At 31.9% G+C, this 21,261-nt stretch overlaps 2 protein-coding genes across 21 annotated transcripts in view; one reads left to right on the top strand and one right to left on the bottom strand.

Annotated features, from left to right (window-relative positions):
* LOC143055569 (microtubule-actin cross-linking factor 1-like) overlaps positions 1-5,491 on the bottom strand; it is a 141,541-nt gene extending 136,050 nt beyond the window's left edge. For 9 of the 18 annotated variants that reach the window (XM_076228756.1, XM_076228727.1, XM_076228783.1 and 6 more), the window contains exons 1-3: positions 5,349-5,491; positions 5,056-5,197; positions 3,632-3,693 (exon numbers count right to left, since the gene is read on the bottom strand). In XM_076228756.1, coding sequence (XP_076084871.1) covers positions 3,632-3,693; positions 5,056-5,164 — 171 coding nt within the window. In that variant the 5' untranslated portion in view covers positions 5,165-5,197; positions 5,349-5,491. Of the gene's footprint in view, positions 1-3,631; positions 3,694-4,304; positions 4,605-5,055; positions 5,198-5,348 lie in introns of those variants that run through there. The other 9 variants (XM_076228806.1, XM_076228809.1, XM_076228799.1 and 6 more) reach the window with 4 other exon arrangements.
* The window catches only part of LOC143055696 (2-(3-amino-3-carboxypropyl)histidine synthase subunit 2-like), a 31,115-nt gene continuing 14,476 nt past the window's right edge, over positions 4,623-21,261 (top strand). The window contains exon 1 of one of the 3 annotated variants that reach the window (XM_076228854.1): positions 4,623-4,671. In XM_076228854.1, the coding sequence (XP_076084969.1) occupies positions 4,638-4,671 (34 nt within the window). In that variant the 5' untranslated portion in view covers positions 4,623-4,637. Of the gene's footprint in view, positions 4,672-16,478; positions 16,499-21,072; positions 21,219-21,261 lie in introns of those variants that run through there. The other 2 variants (XM_076228871.1, XM_076228863.1) reach the window with 2 other exon arrangements.

The following is a 21,261-nucleotide window of genomic DNA, read 5'->3' as shown; positions in this document are numbered from 1 at the left end:
TGCTGCAATCAAAACAAAAGTCTGTAACTTCACTGATGAGTTTATATTCCTACTTCTAACAAATGAAACCAGTAATTACTGGTGAATCAATCATCAATATTTGAATGAAATGGGCCTCTGTTTCACTTTAATTTTAGATGGTCAGTATACAGGACTATAAATTTTACAAACTCAAATAAAAACTTCCTGTATGAAAGTAAACAAAGTCTTCCGTTTGATTAAACTTTCAGTTTTCAATTAGTATTATACCAGCCCATTTCTGTTTCAAATTTCACCAACTTTTTTTTAGTATTTCATTATATCCTGAATGAACGATTTAAGGAAGATTAACAACTTGACCTTTAACATATTTGCACCAACTTAATGGGTTAAACATTGAACAAGGAACACACTGACTTCTCATGCCACAGTTACACCCATCGGAAGTTCCAACAACAATCTACTTTCTAACTACTTTTAATACTGGGCAGAAAAATGAATAAAAATAAGTTACAACCCTAAGCATAAATAAGTTTGTTTTCTCACACATTTTTGCACAAGTCTACAACTTTATCATCAGTGAAAAATAAGAGTCTAGTTTTTATCATGTGTGTACCCCAGCCACATTAGCCTATAAACCTATGACAAATAAAACCACTCATGTTGCATCCTATAGTAAATTATTTGTACTAATCATAACTTTACATCATAAACTCGTAGATTTATTATCTTTAGTTATGTAACAGCCTCGATATAATACTTTAAATGGAGTTTTCTGAAATCCAAAGTGTTATTTTAAGGTCAAGGACCTGAACAGCCTTCAGACATTCTACACTGAAAGGAACACCTAGTTATATAAAAATGAATAGAAAAGTTTTTATTACTTTTATATGTCTAAAATTTCACAAGGTCTGGAAGATTATTAGTGCTTCATATTTTTACCTTTTTATTGATATTTTCACCTGGTACTTAACACCTACATATATGGATAAGATTTTCACAGCTACTGTTTTTTTTAAGTCAAGTATTTCTTTAGGGTTGAGAAGATTAATAGATAAGTCATGGGTATACAAATTATTTGAAGTTACCTAACTGCTTACGGACAAGATTGTAATGATTTTGTTTGGGACGGACCATTTCTACGGATTAGTGAATAACTTATGCTTATCTGATCAAGACTGGTTGGATTTAAAAAATAAAATTAATCACCACACCACAATATTTTCCTGCGCTTGAAAAAATCTCTACCACAGCTCTGTATATCTGTGGGTAATGGTAAAGAAAGTAAAGGGATTATTTTGTATAAATATTATATGGTGTGTTCATGGCTTCAGTCACGACACAAAATCTCTACTCATTCTCAAACATGTCCCTTTTTAGATACAAATTCGTACATTTTTTAAATTTTGATTGTGTTGATTGATTTTAAGACTCAAAAGATCAACAAAAGATCCAGAAGTTACATGAAGTAAACCCACATTGATTTGTTTGATAAAGAATGGAATGTGCATGCAGAAATTATCATTAACAACACAAATATGTCCCCATAACTATTTACAGTGAAAAAAACATTTTTCTATTGCAATGAATCAAGGTGCCACCCAAATTGATACCTAAGGATATAAATGAAGAATGGACAACATGAACTTCTAAAGTGGTCAGACACTGATTATAAATGACTACTGACTGACAATATCAACCCCTCCTATCCATGTTCATATATCATACTTTAACACTATGAGATGTCAACTATAACCCACCCTTCTCTTTCATACTGGAGTAGACACTGGTATTTATCCTTTTTATGGCTAAACGAAACAGCTACTTATTAAACCAAATAAAACACCATTTTCATTATTGTCAACAATAACACAAAACTGCTGAGATGAAAATGGTAGTGTATCTGACAGAGAGGGCTGTTTTATTTACTTGAATAGAATATGACCATATATAGTCTATAATAATAATAGACTTTTATTCAGAAGCAATACAGCATATACAAAAATAGCAAACCTATATAAACAAGGAAGAATTTGAAGTAACTTTCAATTTATTTGTGTTGTCCTACTTACATTTTGTATGAATGTGTTTTCAATAAAAAAAAAAAAAATTAAAAAATATGTTAAAACTAATTTGATAAGGCCTGAATTTACCATTGTTTCTGGGATTTGCAACAACAATTCTGGGCAACATTGCAACATATCTTTTTTACAAATCTTGGAACATTACAAATATCTTTTTTTTTTTTAAATAAAGAAGCAATCTTTTTAATAGGGAACATTCAGTGAATCAGGAAAATTAAATACAGAAATATACACTTTCTTTTCTAACAAAACTTATCTTAAGGGTGTATTCAAATCACAAAATGATTACATATGAAAATGTAATTAATTGGGAATTAGATTGGAATCAAACTTATTGATTTGTCTGTTAGAAGTTAAAATCCAGTCAGGTTTTATCAAATGTATCACAATGTTTACTTTTTATTACATTTAATTACTGTTATTACATTTAATACCTTAATCTATTTACCTACTATATAGCTACTGTATATAAATTACCCTGATCATACCAATAATTGACAATAATTTTAGGGCATAGTGATACAGCCACATTCAAACTAATCTTGGGCTAAATCTTCATAATACATGGATGACTTATTTCATATAATTCTATCATAGGGCATCAATTTAAAGAAAGTAAATAAAATCAAAATGTATTGAAAACAGGACAGATACTAGAAAATGTTATCCATGTTTTTACATCACTAATGAAATCTTGTCATTTGTCATGCAATTTGTTAAATCTGTAAACACTGGTTTCATCAAGACAAATTTTCCCCTTCAAATATGTTAATAAACAAAAGATTTATCCCTGAAGCTAAAATCTTTGACACTCCTGTCCCTTTCAGTATGTATATTTTCCAGACAACTTTGTTATTGATTTTCAAATTGTTATAGAAGAGATATTGTAGTCTGTAACTTTTTACTTTCAGACTTTACAGTACATGTAAAAGTAATGTTTACTTCTCTGAATGTACCATTTATAGATTTTTACTTTAAAGAAATCAGTGACATTGATTATATGCATTATTTTGTACATTGAATTATTAACAATTACTTTATAAAAATATCTATCAATATCAGATTATTTTTTTTACATTTTGTAACAATACTTTCATAACTATGGTTGTTATAATAATGACTACTAATGACTACTGAATATCTTATAGTCTGACCCTGGGAGATTTCTGTATGCAGCCAGTCATTAACCCCCACCCCAAGGAGAACAATCTAAAATCAGCTAATATTTACGCTTATAATCATCGTATACTGTTCCTGACTCTATAACATGTTTACACTTATTATTATTATGTTCTCTTCATATGATGAACATTTTTGTGAATCTAATATATGAACTTTATATTCATAATTTAGCATCTTGAAAACTTTTCTAACTTAACTGCTGAGTTTTATCATGTGTAAATTTACTACCTACACTGAGCAATAGAAATCCATTGAAGCAGAAATATGTGAAGTCATATTCCTATCCATATGATGCAGTTATGCGTAAAATACAAAATTGATATGTAAATCAGACCTTCCAATAACGATTATGGTGACCACGTTAAACCATCGAAGTTCAGTCTTACCTTTAACAAGTGTTTGTTCACCCATTTTGTAAATGTTTTCTTTTGGACTGCATCTCTTACATCTGCAAATAAAAAATGAAATGATTTCTTTGAAAATAGTTTTTATTGAGTTTTTGTCCTGTTGACTACTTTTTGCATCATGTGGTTCCTGTATGGTTGAAGGTATTACATGTACCAAATGTTATGCTATCCAATAGTCATGATGACATTGCTGATTTAGCAATGAGTCTATATTCTAAATTTACATTTAATTCGGGTATATCATTATATATGCAACTCCTATAATCTGAAGGTCCAGCATTGTATCTTCAGCCATCTATTGTCTTTGTCATAATTCTTTTTATGCAGAAAATGGTACACAACAAACTTTTTTTAAGCATATAAAGAATGGATTGCTTTTTCTGGTTTTTCAGGAGGATTGCTTTTACTGGTTTTTAAGGAGTATTTCAATTAATGAAAAAACTTTCATTCAATAAACTCTTCAATCTAAATAATCTAGTGTGACAGTCCCACTTCACAAAATGTTTAATTATTTGTTTTTAATTTAAATTGTTTGAATCTACTTTCTACCCATATGTATGAAAGTGATGACTAATTTTTGTAAAAGGTCTTTTATCATATTTATATTTAAATTTACAATGTTTGCACCTGATATAAAGTAAACAACTTTTACCTGTTTCCTTTCTTCTGTTCTGTTCGTACTGTAGCATTGCTCGCGGAGAAGGAGGAACCTCCGCTGGGTCAAAAGTAGGAGAATATTGCTCCATCACTTGTAATATTTTTATCACTAATTAAACATTTTTTATTTGATGTATATATCTCAACTGCTTTATCATCAAACTAACATTGACCTCCCTTTAATGTAAACTTTAATCCATAGATAAATCACATGCTGGTTATTTTCATTGCAAACAACACTTTTTTATTTCATGACAACTTTCACACTTCCTTACAAGTTTGATAATCCTGGTAGTGTTGTCCAGATGTAAGAGAAATTAGGTGTCCTATGGGATTCACCCCACATGTGTCTGCTAATACAGGTAAATATAAAGGTCTTAGTTTCCCATGTAATCACTCAGGTGAGTTTACCTGGAGCAGATAACTTTAAACAAATTTGGCAGGATAGCAGTTTTTTAAAGTGGCCCTGGTGAAGGACATATGACATAAAGGTAAACATTTAATAAATAGCAGTTTGATTGACAGCAAAAGTATTAAATCTACCCTGATCAATACACATATATTTATTTATATCTCCAGTCAAAATATAAACCACGTGGGTGACCTATGATGTCATCTGAAAACATTGTCATAGACGGAACAATAACAGATATATATGTATTTGCATATCATTATACAGTCAACATGATAAATAATTTGAATATAATTAATCTGAATAAAAGCAATTAAATCAGTGACTACGTTACCTGCTATTTTAAGTACAGCTCTGTCTGCCGGGTCGAGCTGTAACAAACTAAGTGGGGACTGGTCAGTTATTCCATACTCTTTGAAGAAATAATCAGGGGAGTGTGCCATTATTAACTACTAAGATTTTCCTCATTACGTTTCCTACAAAATAAATAACGTGTTGAAGTAGATCATTCATGTGACAAATATATGCAGGTGCGCGAAACCAGCCGAGTTTGTTTTGACTGTTCTGTGAATCAATGTCGATACTGACATAATTATGGTGTTGTCTAGAACAACACGAGTTACTTACCTATATATCTACATACTTTCAAACTCCTTTGAAGATTTAGAACCAGTTATATGTGTATTTTCCTTGCCGAGTCGTCAAATATGGCTTACACAAAATGCAATGGTAATGAGCTGATGTCATCCGGAGGTCGGAGTGCAGTATCGATCGGAAACGTGATAAATTCCGTATTAGTGTTCAGGCTGATTTTGCAGCTTGTATTCATTCATAAAATTAATCATTAACTCTCAAAATGGTTGTCTTATTACTTCAGTATTTCTGTATTATACTATAACAATCCTCGATCGGAAAATAGGGTGTTGATTATAGATCTTTTATTGTTTCAAAATTCAATCGAGAGTGACTTCAACCTTCCAAGATGATGAAATTTGTTAATCTACTGACTTATTGATTGTTTGATTGATTGATTGTTGGTATTCGAAAGCCCTTTTCAGCACATTTTGTTATTTTTGCAGTACAGTTTGGTGGAGGTCACGAAGCCGAAGTGCCCGACCACCGACAATACTAGTCAAATAAGATTGGAATCGAACGCACCTGCCACGTGCAGTATTCGAACATCGATTCGACTGACTCACACCCAGGTTCAGTGCCAACAGTGGCGGATCCAGGGGAGGAAGGGGTTCTGGATGTTGGAACCCCCTTTTAATGAACAATGCTTAATGGGTAGCCATCCTTTTAATATGGATGCCGGGATTGACCCGTGAGACAGGCTAGCCAAGCCTGATGACGGACTATAGTGTGTGATAACATTGTGTGAGGGAATTCGACGTTTGATGTACCACTGTTCACTCCAGTGCAATTTATGACAATACCACTGCATCAATCAGAATTATTTTTTTTGCAGTGTTTTAAGAATTGATTTTGCTTTGTTGTCGCGTATTATTTGTGAAACATTCAATGTTTTAAAAAGGCGAATTTTCTTTATAAAGTCAATGATTATGTTGACTTTTGAAGGTCAAACTTTCTACAGCCTTAAATACGCTAATGAAAGATCCAAAAACTATACCAATACATAACGACATGTTTATGAAATTATAACAAATCTATTGGTTAACAAATTTTTACTCGTTATTGCAAAATAATGAACTTAATATATCTGACATTTTCTCCCTGCCCAGTTTACCCCTATACATTTTTATAATGTGGACTGGTCATTGTTATTGAATCGTAGGCAATTTGATTGGATTAAGTTGTTATTAGTTTACCTTCAAACTTGTTTATGCTTTTCATACATGACTATTGATTAATTAGAACGTGCATGAATGGGTACGGTAACTAAAATGACCTTCAAACTGGACACTGGACGAGTCAATATTATGTTTTATCAATGAAAGTTAAGGTATGAAAGGTAAGAATTGCCACTTATTCGATTTTCATAAAATTTTCGGAATATACAGTTGAAAGGTTATTTTTTAGAAGAGTAAAGAGAAAGTTTACAAATAATACGTTTTCTTCCATTAAACAAGTCATTTTCGTAAGAGAAATACCGAAATATATGTTACGCACGACTACGGCAGGTAAAATTATTATTTATCATAATAAAAAAAAAACATTTTTCAGTCTCATTGGAATATGTTGATTACAATTAATCCCAAACTTAAGAAGTTTGTAACTAAAGTCAAAATATGTCCGATCTGCCTATTTCTGCACATCAAAAGTCAATACGATCGTTTTAAAGTCAATTTCGTCTACCTCACAAAATCTTGTTAGGCACTATAATGAGATCTACTAAGTGACGTGACAGGCTAGCCTAGTGATACAGTGGATGTACTAATAAGATCTACTAAGACCACTCATTTACCGTCGGCCGCTGTTAGCTAGCGTAGAATTAAAAGAAAATGTTCTTTAAAATTAAGGCACCTACACCACCTGATTCACGTTGGGCATTAATGTGCGAGTTTTCACTATTATTTCCAATAGGTTTAGAACTGTGATCCTCTAAGGAAAATTTCACAGGCAGTAAAAATATGGCAGTCTGTATTTTGAAGCACAAGTTTTAAAATCGAGCATTGTCATCTTTTATCGACCATCCGCGTCAGTAACCAGTAACATAAGTGATATTGTTTGCCTTAAATTAGTGGAGAATAAAGGCTTTTTCCCCTGGAAAAGAATCCCAATTTGAAAAAAAAATGGCTTAAAATTATTCCCAAAATGACAACTTTTTTCCCAAACAGTGCAGTCTCAGTAGTAAATGTGCGTGAATACAAACTGAAAAACACTCATTTAAACAATTTTCTTGCCTAAAATGACTATATGTGCACATTTGAGGGTGTATTTATGTATCATCACTGACAAAATGGGGTCTTATTCTAAAGCAGTCAAGTTCATGGTTTATTTTAAATTTCCCAATTTGATGAAAATGACGCATATATTTTTCTCAATAAAAAAGGGTAGAGGTCGTTTTGAAAAAAGCCAACAATATCACTGCATAATGACAATTATATGTCATACATGTCACATATACCCCCTCCATCGTGACTTCAGAGTAAAGTATAATGTGATTTACAGCGCTTGCTCCTTGAATTTTTCAACGATATCATACAAAAATCTTAATAAAGAAAAATAAAAAAAAGACCTGCTAATTCTAGACTTCTCCAAAGCATTTGACAAGATGATCTACAGTCTACTCCCGATTAACTACACAAATATGGCATCAGAACTAACACAAATAGATGGACAAAGGAATTTCTTACAAACAGAACACACGTATAGGTCGAATGTTAAATATTTGAAAAAAATAAAAGTATAGTTTGGAGTACCACAAGGATCAGAGTTAGGACACAGTCTATTTCTTTGGATATTATTAGACTATTTGCAGACGATCGATGAAGTAGTCAATTTTACCATTTCCTCAGACTGCCATATACCCCAAGATGACCTGGTCAAACTAGCAAAATGGGAAGAAGTTTAAAAAATTTAGTTTCCCCAGAAAATACGACATCCTCACCGTAACAAAAATAAAAAAAATAAAACACACAATCAGCTTGAGTTACAAGCTTAATGGCCATACTTTGGAGCAGGAAATACCAACTTAATTCATTGACTGAAAATTACGGTAGCGCAATAGATCTTTATTAGAGAGAATACAATTTCACAGGTTAACCTAGTCGAAGCCTTGGTTTACAACAGTTATATAAAAATACTGAGGAGATTTTGTATGATTGCCAATAAGATAAGTCTTCACAAGAGACCAAATGACCAAACTATACGTCACCGTATACGGCCTTCAACAACGAGTAATGCCTATACCACATAGTAAGCTATTTTAAAAGGCCCCTTGATTGGTGAGTGTCTTGAGTTTTTAGTCTCCATGTATCTGTATCTGTATCAATATAAATTCTGCCAATCTAGGCACACCTCCAAAAGAGTTGAATATGTAATCCTCCACCACACAATGTTACAATACACAATGAATGTCTAATCCAATTATGAATACACAGTAATATATCGGTAAAAAGTGACTTCTATAATGCCACCGTTATGTACATTTAATATTTAATTAGACAATAAAAAGATAAAAAAGATAAAATTTATCTTTAATATAGATCTGTATGCACCCATATAATAACCAAAAATTTATTAAGGTTGATTTAACAATATTCTAGAACAACTTATCATCTCTTTGGATGTTATAATATATTCAAACCTTATGTGACACTTTGAAGAACACACCCTACTCAACAACTTCAGAAAATTAAGACAACAGGAAATATTCCCATACAGACATCTCCAAACTCTATTTTGAAAAAAAGTATTTAATACAGTACTGGAACTTCGAAAATGTAATCTCAGTATATATGGAGTACGAGCAAACATATTGACCTAGATACAGGCGGAAACACGGTTGAAATAGAACAAAAGAATCGAAGCTCTTTGTTAGAGTAGGCGATAAATGCTTACAGTAACAAAAAAATTAAAAGTTAATAGAAACAAATAAAATGACAATTTTCTTCTCAATTACGAAGTGTTTTATTCTAAAAACACCATTTGCATAAGGTTTCAATGTATCTATAACATAAAAAAAATAAACAGAGTAGTTGTGTTCGAATAGCTTTTTTTTTTTAACTAAACGTACTGACGACAGTCTTTCAAGTTGGATGATGAAAATGTATATCTTCGAGAAAAAAAAAATGTGTGTGTGATAACTAAGTTTTATAGTCTTCAACACATTAAACAAATCTAGTCTGCCATTCCACCTGACAACCGATTAGACAATAGTTTCAAGTTGAATCAATGCAGACAAGATCATGAACTGATGCTCTTTAGCTAGTAATATACATTTGTCTTTTAAAATACAACTGACATATAAAGATCGTAATGGTGCTATGTGGATAAACTTATCGGTTTTTAAGAGCAAAATTGGTAGCGCGTCATACTTGTGAAGAAAATTAACTGGCGTAATGGGGAGATAATTTTTGACGAAGTAGAATCCTAACTGGATAGATTCATTCTTTATGCAAAGAACACAATTCATTGTAGTGAACAGGTATAATTTAAAATCATTATCGGTGCTCGCATGAGTCCTACAAGGCACTACTCTGTAACTCAAATGATTTGTGGTACACAGGGAAGACATCTATAGGAAAATATTTCATTCAGAATAATCTATTTGTCGATGACCCAGACTGCGTTTGCTGTACACGAAAATTAACCCTATCAATGATTGTTAAAAAAAATCAAGTGTTACATAAACAGGCTGTAGAAAATCAGGCACCAATTACTTTGAGTATACGATTCCACCAGTCAATTATAATATGACTACACTTGAAGGAAGTAAAATTATGTGACGTTTGATCACATCAAAAGACACCAAATTGTTAAATCGTCAATCAATGGCAAATATGTATACGTAAACATTACAAATAACCTACACTAAGGGGAACACATTAAAGAAAGTTATAATTCATACAGAACACTTGGATTAGTACCGCGTAACTTACCATCTTGTACCCAGGAAGTAAAATTATTCGCATATGAAAGACTTTTACCATGTTTACAAACAGTCCTTGAATACTTAATTGCTGTATGCATGGGATCGTTGTCAAACATTTCTGAAGAAGAAATTAGAAAAAGACCAATATGGAGTGGCCCGTTTATAATACCAAAAACTACAAGAACTATGAACCATGGAACAAAGCCAGCGATTCTGGAACACTTAACTTTACGTCCACTTAATGAGAGGAGAACATGTAGTGAAGGCTTATACTTTTGCACAACGGATTTTACAATCAATGTTTATACAGAACATTGAAAACCTTGAAGAATCACCAAACCCATGCACACAATTTCTGAGACCTTCATTCAGAACTCAATTTCATCTTCAATGCGAATACTGTAAAGAGCTGGATCTATAGATATCATGACCATTTTCAACAATATAGAAATGTTCAACAGACCAAGTCAGATCACTTGCACTTGCAGATATTGCTAGGGAGGGTTATTTCGGACCCATCGGTACATGACACGTACGGATGCACGCTGTCATATTGTTCGTCTGACGTATATCAATACCAAATAAAAATCAAAACCAATTATATATTAGATACATAACGTGTAATTGATTCTTCTTTTAATTCAGATGACAGTTATGAATTTTCGACTCTTTAACTACACTTTCACATAGTCTTGTTAAACAGAAGTATTTTCTTCTTAATCGAATGATTTTTATGAATATAGGATTGCAAATTCATTTATTTTTATCTATTAAAAGGCCTGCACTTCTTTTTTATTATGAAATAGTGTAAATGATTATTACTTCCATTAAGGATTATGTACCCTTGTATGTACCCTTGTGTTGATTCAATGCTAAACATGGGAATTTTATAGAAAATTCACAGCTTTTATCCTTGTACTGTCATATTTGGCATAGATAGATAGATATAGGATTATTGCATGCAGTGCTAGCATTGGTTTCCTTAGAACAAGTTTATTATTGTAGTTATTGGTTAAACCAAATAAAAATATGGACCAAATCAATTCTATTCAATGCAAAGAATCAGTAAATAATAATGCTTTGCATCAAGTTTCCCCTCGGTAAATGTACAAAATCGCCTATCTCTATTATTCATTATATCTGTATTTTTGATACAATTGAAGTTTGAAAATTTCTTACAAAAATGGCTACAGAAGGGGTCATAAACCTTAAATATCTGTTTGACTTGAAGCATGAGGGAGTCGGACGTTGAAATCAATTAATTTTACTTGAAATAAATGTGGTTTTGTGATAATAGAACTTATTCAAATATTAATGGTTGCTCTTAATTTGTGTGTTTACAACTAAAAGCACTAGATGAATCAAAAGCAACAGGCCTTGATACCATAAGTGCAAAATTTTTAAAGATGTCTTCTCATGCTATTTCAATACCACTTTGTCATATTTTTAATCTGAGTATCAAAAAATGTATTTTTCCATCCTCATTTAAACTGGCAAAAGTCATACCAATTTATAAGAACAAAGGCTCAAAACAGGATGTTTTTAATTATAGACCAATTGCAATTTTACCACTCATAGGTGTTTTTATTGATGCATCTCTATCTTGGTCTTCTCATATCGATTATATAATCAAAAAAGTTAACTCTTCTTTAGCTTTACTAAAAAGGATAAAGAAATATTTAAATCATAAAGCTAGACAAATGTACTATAACGCTTACGTTTTACCTCACTTAGATTATTGTTGTTCAATATGGGGAAACTGTAATAACTTTCTATTAGATAGTTTACTAAAACTGCAAAAAAGGGCAGCAAGAATAATTTTAGACGAACATGATTACACCAAACCTTCAAGAGAATTATTTCACGAATGTAACATTGTGCCAATCACACAAAGAATACTTTATCACAAATCATTACTAATGTATAAGGCAAAACATGGCTTAGCTCCAGAATATATGTCCAGTCTCATTGTATCAGCTTCTGCAAACCAAAAATATAATACGAGATTTTCATCCTCAGATAATTTTATTATTCCAAAACCAAATACAGAGTTGTATAAGTCTAGTTTCTCGTACAATGGACCAAAAGTGTGGAATGCTCTTCCTAATTCAATAAAAAAAATCAAATACAATATCCGAATTTAAACATAAATACAAATCTATGTACTTTTAACATTACCATCATATTTTTACTGTAATGCCATATCATAAATGTTTATTGTATTTTAAATTGTACATAATCTTTATTTACCATTATTATTGATGCATTGTTTATTTGTTATGTAATTATTATTGTATTAAGAGAGCCTTATTGAAAATTGGTGTAATCCAAATGAGTTACTCTCTCTAAATAAAGATATTATTATTATTATTATTAATCGACTTTGAGGTTACACACTTTACGGGACAGCGATAAAGCGGTTGACGACGTCGGCTTGAGTTTTTGAGTATTCCGATGAATGCGCGAAAATATTAGTTCCGTTCTAAGAAAGATAACTCTAAAGCCGATTAATGGTTAAACATGATTAAAATATGCGGTTTTCTTTAAATGTTCGCTTGAAAATCTGCAAAATTGATTAGCTCTCCGTCTCAACGTGTTTTCTGATTTTGTCAAGGCAAAGATATTGAGTCAATTCAGCATAAGGTTTAAACCAGACGATTATATAAGTGGATACACACTTTTTGAAATAAATTTGTACCAAATTGCAATCTTTGGTGTCAGTTTAAAAAACAGGAATTCATGCTAACTGAAATTTGCCGATAAACACTTATGAAAATCTCATCGGCTCTCCATAAGTTAATAGACATGAAAGTCATATATTGGTAGTCTTTCTTTAGAAGCAAATGATGCGTGACACATTCAACCCAACAATAGTTTGAGTCAGTCATGTATCAAGCTTCAACTCACTGTTTTTATGGCTTAACCTTTGTCTTTGCTTATTAGTTTGTTTGTTTTTATTCTTTGACGCTTATTAGTTTGTTTGTTTTTATTCTTTGACGAGCTGCTTGATGCTAGTTGGTGCAGTTTGTTGTGGTGCATTAAATTAAGGATGGTATGCTTACCAACGAGACAACTATCCGATAAAGTTTAAATAAAGCGGATGTAAGCAATCATACGGCCTTAAACAACGAGAAAACTCGATATACTTCTTTGTTTCTTACTGTTTGAGTTGCAGTTTATATGATGGCCTCATAACCCCCAAAGTTAAATATTTCCATAAAACACCTACGAAGATACAAAATTTGCATATTCTGTCTAAATATAGTTCTGATCCAGATGAACCAATGAAATAACTAGGAATAAAAATGTATTTGGTGTTTAAAATCTTATTCAGTTTTCAGTCCAAGTAATGCAATTTATAAACAAAATGACACCGAGTCATTATTTTAGAAAATGTTGTTAAAATGGGGACGTAAATTGTATCATTGTATTAGTTCTGGTCGTCATTCGTTTTGATCTTCAAGTTTAGTTACAGTCACGTCCAGTCGTAATAGGAACGGTTAAATATGAAGCATGTCTAGCTGCTCTCTGTATAAAAACCCGAACTCGATGTAACTGTCTGAAAGGTGTACATGTGGCTTCTAGCAAGGGAGCATTTCTAAGTCTGTCCAACATACTTACATTTTTGAAGCGATAATCTGAATTTCAAAGTCTTCATCACGTCGACACACTTTGCAATGCATTTTTTTAAGATTAAGGTTATTGTAAATTGTTCTTTCTTTCTTAATCTTATGAAGTGTATATGTTTAGAAGTTTCTGTATGCGACTGTAACAATTTATGTTGTTAATACTTTTGTTGATAATAATATCTTTTACTTCAGTGATACAGATCCTGCGTACAAACTTCGCTTATATAACTATCAGACCAGAAACCTGAACAAGGCGTTGTAAAATACGTGTAGACAAAGCGTGAATACATGATATATATTCCGATCAGTTTTGCGTATATCATAAATTGCTGTACACTTTTGTTTTAGGATTTTATTATTAGAGTATGGCTATATTTTAATAAAATTCTATATTGAACACGCAGCCTTTTGTGGTGTTATCATTTAATTAGAAAATAGATATCAGCATTGTTCCTCAAGTCGTACCTTTTTGCTAAATACTTAGACTTATGCAGAGACATATACACAAATTCATTGACTTATGATAAGAGTCATAACCGTGTACACAGTTGTGTAATCATTGATTCTTGTAAATCTATTTACTCTTTCAGTAAGAAACATAATTTAAATGTTTAATTTATTTCCTGTTTCGATTAAAATTCTGTGCAACACGATCGTGTTCTTCATCCAAATTCATGACGTTACTATCTTTATTCTAAATCAACAGATTATAAGTTCTTTGGGTTTGCTTTCAGAGTCTTCGAGCATTCGTGATACTGTACCAATTGATATTGCATTAATTGTTCCTGTGACGTGTGTCATACCTTTATTAAACAATCAAGATCAAGTGTCTTTTTGAGCTTATTTTTATTATATATACCTCATCTTATGTTTATCTTTGTCGTTATATTGTATATGATAAATAATGTGAAGGATTAAGTATCCATATGTTATTAGTTCTGTCCCAAACAATTAAGGAACCTCGTAAATGGCTGTGATTTTTAATGTTTCTCTTTTAAGTCATCTGGATTTGATACATACTTTTAAAATCATTATAGTATGTATTTACGTCTTGTCTAGTCTTGTCACAGATTTAAAGCTTGTGAAATGGTATAGACACTGCTCTTTTGTTGAAGACTTATGGAAATAACGAATTGCACTCTCAATGATGTATACATATATATTCAAATATCTCTAATAATTTCTCTTATTTTTATATTTTGATTTGTTGTCTTACTGGACTTTTATGCTACATTAGTTATTCATTTTTACAATAGTATGGTTAAAACAAGACTACAATGTAACTGCTTTATTCTTATTGTTATGATGCCATGTCTTTGCTCTTGGCATTTCATCTTTCCCTAATACGCTATGTATCGTCACTCCCATTTTGAAACTTCCGCATACAAAAGAAATATAGACATAAACTTGGACTTTTCCGTAAGAATATATTTCTTAAAATGATTTAGCACGAAAGAAAAAAATTGGGATTAAAATAATGGTATGTTTAGAATGAAAAGTTAGGAGATATACTCACCACATCTACATTGAAGTAATTCCAACTAAACACCCACGCATAAACTTTAAACTAAAATTTACCTAACTTGCATATCATACCCACAAACAATCAGAAAATATTTTTGTTAAATCTTCTTCACAATGTAACATTTGACAACAATTTTATCTTATTTAAACAACAACCTCCCCTTTGTTGAAGAAAAATGCGTAAGTGCACGTACCGTTACGCAGCAATTTAGACAGCATTACCTTAGTTGACTCCTTGTTTATCACAAATAGAACAGATTAAAAGGTTGGAAAAGTTCGATGCATATTTAGAATGAAAATAACAGGCAAAATTCAATGAAAAATGTGTCATTAAAAGAGAAAGAAGTGAAAAAATAAAGCATGCTTACCCCTTGAGAACGTTTAAGCTACCGGCAATCAGTTCTTCTAGTTTGATTATAGTGATAATAATCGAAAATGCTTAGTTCAAAGTCGTTAGACTGTTAATAAATTCACCTGTTAAATTTTAAAATATATTAAAAAGGCTCTGTAAAAATGTACATTAAATAATAAATGAAGTGGATTAAAATTGCAAAACAAACAAACACTGACTCACTGACCTTATCACATACGTCAACAATATTTGGCTGTGTCAACACCAAGTGTCAGGTCTTGCATATGTAACTATAAAATATGAACGTCTTTTAAATTGTTTACGATCCGTAATGGGCATACAAATGTAATATTTTATGGTTTGTTGCAGAATAATAAACAATCGTGCGTGTTCATTCGTGAGTCTGCCCTCCGTTACGTAATACTGGGTAGAAATAATTCAATGTTATATCATATCCCTTACACTCAGATACACAGATTATGTCTTTCGTTTTATATAGCTTCACTGAATCTATTGAATTGATAAGGGGTACATTTCATTTCATTTGAAACATATGAACACTACAACCACGCTAAGTAAAAATCCTAGGTTAGTCCAACTAACAGATCCTTAAGGCGTTCTAAATTTCTGATTGTCAGAGAGATTGAAATGTATCGATAGAGAGTGTTCGCAGATAAGAGCAAGTTATGGATATGAAAATGGACAATAGTGAAAGGTACTTCATATTTCCCTAGGTGGTAACTTTACAGCACATCATGAATCTCAGATCACAATTTTATGAATTTTAAAAAACAACTTGACTTGAATACGTTATTAATATTTATAATAGATGCAAATTACCGAGTTTTGGTTTTTAAACTTTACTTATAAATGCCACAATTCCTCAGAAGTTGAAAATATTACAGTTTATGTCTGTTATAAGAAAGATAACTCCAAAGCCAAAGTCCGGCTTATTAAGGACGAATACTTGTCAGTCTATGGAAGAAGCGATTCGATAAAAACTTTTCTTATATCAACGAGCGATATTGTCTTATATCAACGAGTTGCATTGTGGGAAATTTCAGACGAATGTTAGCATTTGTACGAAGAAAGGCAGATTTCTCGGCATAAAGTAATTACTCTTTTCTTAAAACAGGGCGACATTTAACACGACATACGTCTGGTGTATAATTTCCATGAATTATTTTATATAATAACAAGCAAGGTGTATTTAAACGAGAAAATTGAATTGTTGCCGGAATAAATGAAACATAAATGCACGATTTGTCATTTGTAGGTGTACACATTCTATAAATATCATGTAGCAAATTCACTGGAATGCAATTGAGATGAATTCAATTGTTTGCTAAGCCAAAATCACCTATAAGTCAAAGATACTGCTATATTTTATCATATCAATGCGATATTTGTCTTATATCATAGCGATGATTTTTTAATATCAAAAATTTATGAATGTGATACTTTTCTAATATAACTGCTATAGTTTTCTAATATAAAATGAATACGATGACATGTCACAATGCATGTCAAGAAAACTGCAAACATAATTCACAAACTTACCACGTCCACTTGTATATTTGTCCATCTGATGAGTTAAGCCTCTTTCAACTGATTTTTATAGTTCGTTCTTATGTTGTACTGTTATACCACTGTCCCAGGTTAGGGGGAGGGTTGGGATCCCGCTAACATGTTTAACCCCGCCACATAATTTATGTATGTGCCTGTCCCAAGTCAGGAGCCTGTAATTCAGTGGTTGTCGTCTGTTTATGTGTTACATATTTGTTTTTCGTTCATTTTTTTACATAAATAAGGCCGTCAGTTTTCTAGTTTGTCTTATCGGGGCCTTTTATAAGTGACTATGCGGTATGGGCTTTACTCATTGTTGAAGGCCGTACGGTGACCTATAGTTGTTAATGTCTGTGTCAGTTTGGTCTTTTGTGGATGGTTGTCTCATTGGCAATCATACCACATCTTCTTTTTTATATTAGATCATGACCGGTTTAATGTTTTAGGATCAATATCACTAAAATTTCGTAACTGTAACAAAATTAACGCTTACATAAACTTATCATTTCGAAAATGTTGCTTGACCCTATTGATAGTTGAAAGTGTTAACAACCTGTTCAGTCTATTGTTATCAATCACATGGTTTAACCGACTAATTATATTTGAAGTGATGATGCAATGGCGGAATTTAAATGTGGTTGCAAATAGTCTACCGACTTATTAGATTCTAATATACTGGTCACACTGCTATAGCCTATCCACCTTGGTTATATCGAAATTGACAAAAATAGCATTATTTAAAAGAAACATTCATTCAAACAATCCAATCCAATACAGCTCCAAATTACAATGAATATTCAAATGGTAAAATAAATAACCCAAACAAATTAAAATACACAAATATGCTGATGTCCCGAACTTTGAAGATACCAACTGATTAGCCTCAGACTACAAATTGGACAACAGTTCTTTTTTATATCAAAGACTTTTCCCGATGGTAAATCGAAATCTCTATGAACATAATCAGCTCGCCGCGTGGACGCTATTTTATATCGCGATGACCGTGAGGGCATTTCGATGTATTGTTGCCGCAGAGATTTGACTTTCGTTTTTGACTAGTAATCGATCGTATAAATACGCGAACATTTCTTAGTGCAAAATAACAATCCGTATCGCTTGTTATAAATTCATTTCTTCAATGAGTACTAAAAAAATGTTAAGAACACAAATAAATAAGATGTAAATGTCTTTTGACGTTAGAAATGTGTATATATCTTTTCTATATTTATAAATTTAGATCGTTCAGTTTGAGGACTGGAAAATAGTAATTTATAAGGGGACATTTTTAAAGATTTATAGATATAAGAAGATGGTGCATGATTTCGAATGAGACAACTTTCCATCAAAGAAATAATTATTTAAAGTAAATCATTATAGATCAAAGTAGGGCCTTAAACACGGAGCCTTGGCTCACAGCGAACACCACGCTATATAAGAACACAAACATTACTTGTGTTAAACCATTCAAACAGGAAAACCAACGGTCTAATTTGTATAAAAAAAGGAGATTCAAAAGTACTGGTCAGATTTTGTCGAATCAATCTGAACGAGGACAATATGATTCATCTTTGTCACAAGTTAGTTTCATTGTTATCAATAAAGAAAGACTTCCATGCGTGCATTGCGAGAATATCGGATATATATTATTTCGGTGCGTTCATTTTAAAATTTGCTAAATGTTATATATGTGAACAATCATTTTGATACTTAGCTTTTTGATTACGACATTGTTTATTAAACCCTTATTTGATTAGCTTTGCTTCCAAAACCAATTTAGAAATTTGTAAGATGTTATCAAAAACAATTTGAATTTAAGCAATGGTCTTAAAACTGCTTATTTACATACAATACTACTAAGAAGTAAAATCACAAAAATACTGAACTCCGAGGAAAATTCAAAACAGAAAGTTCCTTATCAAATATTAAAATCAAATGATAAAACAAACCAAACGAATGGATAACTACTGTCATATTTCTGACTCGGTACTGGCATTTTCAAATTTTGAAAATGGTGGATTGAACCTGGTTTTATAGCGCTTTTAATACTACTAATAATAAGTACTAATATTGATATAACAAAAACACTGCTATGATATTCTAAAAGTATCGCATTGATATAAGAACTAATAGCATTTGTTTATTTATGTATATAAGAAAAACACAACACTTCAAATTTTACACGGACATAAACTTGAGCTTCTAACTAACTTCTGAATGTATATTTAGATTCAATTGTTGTTTATATTTGAACAATAAGTTTTAAAGTTAGTATTTTCTTAATTTTTCGTTGCCGAAAACAACATTTTCCGCATGGAATGTCTGCATATTTACAATTGATATTAGACAATATCGCTATGTGATATAAGAAAAGTTTTTATCGATACGCTTCTTCCATAGACTGCTTGTTATGAGCCCTGCTTTGTACAAGACCGGTACGCTGAGTCGGATTTTTAATATGCAAGCTCACAAAGTAGAAGTCCTCAGGAATAACTTGTTTATAAGCACATACACATTCAAAGCAAAACAATCTGATTCTCAAATTATAAACGATTTGGCACCGATTTAGTTTGTTCATCAGTAGAAGCACTTCGATCTTTGTTTAAAAGAAGGCATCTATCCTGCGAATTGGAGGTCAACTATTGATTTATATAGATTTTTTGTTAAATAATCGCTTTAAAATCTGCAAACAGTGCATGGTTCCTTCCTTTTCACATTTATAACTCATCCGCGGGTTAACGGGTCTTGTCCAGGCACCGATATGGAATCAATTGAGCATAAAGTTTGAGTCAGACGACTACTAGTGGATACACATTGTTTAAAAACAAATGTTACGGTTTGTTGTCAGTTTTGAAACAGCACCAGGAATCCATGCTTACTGGAATTTGCTTTTATACATCTTCTCCAGAAAAGACATTCGCTACAAGATAGGATTTTTTTAATCAAACCGAATGAAATGAAAAAAAGGGAAATGACAATTCGCTTTCAGTAGCTAGTTTGTTTCAATTTTGTCAAAATAAGCTAAGAAACATCGCTGATGAATTATTCACTTGCAAGTGAATAATTCGACCTTATTGAAGCCATATTCCGATGATGTGACCCAGTGGCGGATCCAGAACTTTCTTTTCACAAGGAGGGGGGCGCTGACTGACCTAAGGTCACATAGGCGATCCAAGGAACCGGGGGTGGGGGGGTGGGGGGAGTTACCACTACGCATTTACGTTCAGCTATGAAAGGAAATGAATTCCCAACAAAGCAACACTGAGTGAAACAAGGTTTAACCATTTGGTTGATTGATTTGATCCACACAAACTCAAACTGATACAGGTTAATACGATGATTAAGATTTTTATAAAATCTGTAATATGAAATAAATCAGACAGAAAACTAAAATACTAGTACACACAAAATGCTGATACATAATATTGAGTGCATGCATCGCTGATTGTTTATTTTATACTTTTATCATTCACTGAATATACGTTTTAAAGTAGTTTGCTTGATTCCCTTCCCATCATGTAGTACGAAAATATAATTTGTACAAAATCACAGGCTTGGTAGTTCACAACAATATTTTATAATTTCTATTCATCATCTAGAAATGATAATTACCGCAGCCGGTGCAACGACATAATTCAGCATTCTTCAAATTGTCCGGAGATAGGGTGCTAGTTATTCCGAATTTGTATGAAAAAATTAACATTTTAATTTACAGTTATAGATCTTTTAGACGTTTGATAATAGTAAAATTTACATTTATTGAAGGAGAAACAAAATAACATTGAAGCACATGTTCCCAAGAAAAAAAAAAACTTTTATTCCCCTGAAATACTTTCTGAAAGACATGAAATGATAGTTAGCTACAATACTTGGTGAGAAAACCAATTATCCGAATAGCAGAAGGAGAGAACTGGC

Source organism: Mytilus galloprovincialis, chromosome 1, assembly GCF_965363235.1.
Source record: "Mytilus galloprovincialis chromosome 1, xbMytGall1.hap1.1, whole genome shotgun sequence".
Taxonomy (NCBI): Eukaryota; Metazoa; Mollusca; class Bivalvia; order Mytilida; family Mytilidae; genus Mytilus; species Mytilus galloprovincialis.
The sequence above is the reverse complement of the archived record's forward strand: the minus strand, read 5'-3'. Positions and strand labels throughout refer to the sequence as shown.